The 2,928-nt window shown below is 36.9% G+C and overlaps 1 protein-coding gene across 1 annotated transcript; it reads left to right on the forward strand.

The window, feature by feature from the left end:
* Window positions 1–924: 924 nt before the first annotated feature.
* LOC112036606 (anthocyanidin 3-O-glucosyltransferase 2) lies at window positions 925–2,612 on the forward strand. The gene has a single exon (XM_024069441.2). It carries the CDS (start codon window positions 1,054–1,056, stop codon window positions 2,467–2,469), a length of 1,416 nt encoding a protein of 471 aa, XP_023925209.2. The 5' UTR covers window positions 925–1,053; the 3' UTR covers window positions 2,470–2,612.
* Window positions 2,613–2,928: the final 316 nt, after the last annotated feature.

Raw genomic sequence — 2,928 nt, forward strand, 5'->3', positions numbered from 1 at the left:
TTTTTTTAGTTCTGATCATTTCCGGATCCACTCAGGACCTATCATTACCATTGGGATCGTTGGGAAGATTAGTCGGACCTTCCACACGTTTGTTTGATCAAGGCTCATCATAGCCGAGGAGCAAGACGTCTTCGGACCAATGGTGACCTCTTCGGACGACACTCCCCTTCTGCTTCTGGGCTTCCTGCTTTAGATGGGCCGCCTCAACCACCTATTAATCCTCGGAAATACAATAGTCCTTAACAGGGGGTTCCGGACCCATTAAGTAACTTTGGGCTTTTTCCCCCACAGTTAGTATTAATAAGAACTTTATAGTAAGTATGAAATAAATTTTTTTATATATACATTTTGTCATTTTTGATAATTTACAATTCAAATTAACACTTTTATAAGTATTAGCTAAACACTCAATTTTTTCAAAAAATATTTTTAACAGTTTTTACCTAATACTCTACTTTTTAAAAAATCTAAATTTTGTGCCACACTTTTTGAAATCACCACTCTTTTGAAAGTACAATATCAAAAATTAAATCAAACTCAGGTGAAAACAAGAGGCGGGTGTTTTTTATTACAACGATCAAATGGGAATGCAAAAGATGTGGTCCCATTGCAAGGAGCAAGTAGGCCACGATTACTCATGGCGTAGTTTCTAAGGTGGAACCAGTTGAACAATTTTGCCCTTTATACCGTGTTCTTGCAATTTGACTCTTCCCAACAAGTTAAAAATATTAATGACCCAGTTCTCTTCATTAAATTATCCATATTTTAGAAATAAATAAATAATTAATTAATTCCTGCTTCTGGGTCCAGAAGAGACTAGAATATCCTATTGCCAATGCCAGCAAAGCCATGACCTCACTTCTCTCTCTATATCAATAAATAATTGTATTCTTGTCCTCCAATAGTATTGGTCCAATACTGAAAGCTCCAACTGAATATCAATTGCACATTGTTTTTATATTGTTTTGCACATTTTCATACGCATCTACGATAATCGAAAGAAAGGCCAGAGAGAAGAAGTTTTGATAAAATATCTGTTGAAGCTAGCAGACAATGGAGTTGATGTTCATTCCATCCCCGAGTATTAGTCACCTCATACCAATGGTAGAGCTTGCAAAGCTATTAACAGAACGAGACGACAGGCTCATGAACAAGATCTTCATAATGAAGCAACCATCTGACTCAAAGGTTAGTGCCTACATTGAATCACTTAATTCCTCCTCCATCAGCAATCGTATCCAATTCATTGACCGCCCTTCTGAAGACGAACCCACCATTTCTTTCGATTTCTTTTCATTTATAGAAAGCAAAAAACCCCAACTCAAAGATGTTCTTTCTAAGCTTACTCTTGTCGAGTCAAGCTCTAATACATCTCGAGTAGCTGCAGTTGTCTTGGACATGTTCTGTACACCGATGATAGATGTGGCTAATGAATTTGGTATCCCTACATACATATACTACACCTCAGGTGCTAATTTTCTTGGTCTCATTTTCCATATTCAAACCCTTCATGATGAACACAACCAGGACATTGTTGCTTACAAAGACTCGGACACTGATCTGGTTGTGCCAAGTTTTGTCAACAAAGTCCCAGCTAAGGTCTTCCCTTATGGACTTTTTGATAACTCCATTTTCTTTATTAACCAAGTGAGACGGTTCAAAGAAACAAAGGGTATTATTATAAATACATTCATGGAACTTGAACCCTTCGCAATAAACTCCTATTTTAATGCCAAAACACCACTAGTTTACCCTGTGGGACCTATAATGAACCTAAAGGGCGAAACCCATGAGATCCAAGAGCCGCAAGATGGTTTTGATGTCATGAAGTGGCTTGACGATCAGCCTTTATCATCAGTGGTGTTCTTATGCTTTGGTAGCATGGGAAGTTTTGAAAAAGACCAAGTTAAAGAGATAGCATATGCATTAGAGCATAGTGGCTGTCGTTTCCTATGGTCCCTACGTAAGCCACCACCAAGTGGTGGGATTGCAAGTCCGAGTGATTACACGAACCTTGAGGAAATTCTGCCACAAGGGTTCATCGAACGAACACAAGGTATTGGTAAGGTTATTGGGTGGGCTCCACAAGTGGCAATCTTGGCCCACTCAGCAATCGGAGGGTTTGTGTCGCATTGTGGGTGGAATTCTATGTTGGAGAGCCTTTGGTTTGGTGTGCCTATTGCCGCTTGGCCAATGTATGCTGAACAACAAATTAATGCTTTCGAGATGGTGAAAGAGTTGGGATTAGCTGTTGAGGTTAAAATGGATTACGATAATAGTAAGCAAATTATTGTAACAGCTAAGGAGATAGAGAGAGGTATAAGGGAAGTAATGGACCCCGACAATGAGATAAGGAAGAACGTGAAGGAAATTAAAGAAAAAAGTAGGAAAGCTTTGAGGGATGGTGGATCTTCGCACTCTTCATTGGATCGCCTGATTGCTGATTTGATGGGTAACATAGCTCATTGAGATCAATTTTCATGAAGCAAAGAAAACGATTATCTTTTTATTTTTGTGACAATGCAATGTTTATGGAGAATAAAAGAGCCTTTCCATATGATTTGTATACTATTTTTGTAAGAATTCTCATTTTTATTTATTTATAAATATAGTCTATTTATCACTTTGGTTAAGGACAATTGCTAGAAAGTCAATTGCAGCCTTAGAGAAAGAATCCATCTACTATCAACCTTGCCCTGTGTTGACCTCTTTTTTCTTGACATTCATGCTTAGAAATATCGAATGACTTAAACAATATGCTAAGATCTCAAGAAGAAAATTTAAGAAAAAAAAAACTTTATGTAAAATAAAACTAGCATATAACCTTATGTTTATACATATGATGCATTTACAAATAAACATAACTAAATTGGAATAAAAATTCTACTTTGTTTAAATATAATGTTTGTACATTTGAAAATATAAAAT

This window comes from Quercus suber, unplaced genomic scaffold (genome assembly GCF_002906115.3).
Source record: "Quercus suber isolate HL8 unplaced genomic scaffold, Cork oak 2.0 scaffold_767, whole genome shotgun sequence".
Taxonomy (NCBI): Eukaryota; Viridiplantae; Streptophyta; class Magnoliopsida; order Fagales; family Fagaceae; genus Quercus; species Quercus suber.

Bases quoted from the DNA above. Each gene is read 5' to 3' on its own strand.
- LOC112036606 (XM_024069441.2), top strand. From the start codon at position 1,054: ATGGAGTTGATGTTCATTCCATCCCCGAGTATTAGTCACCTCATACCA.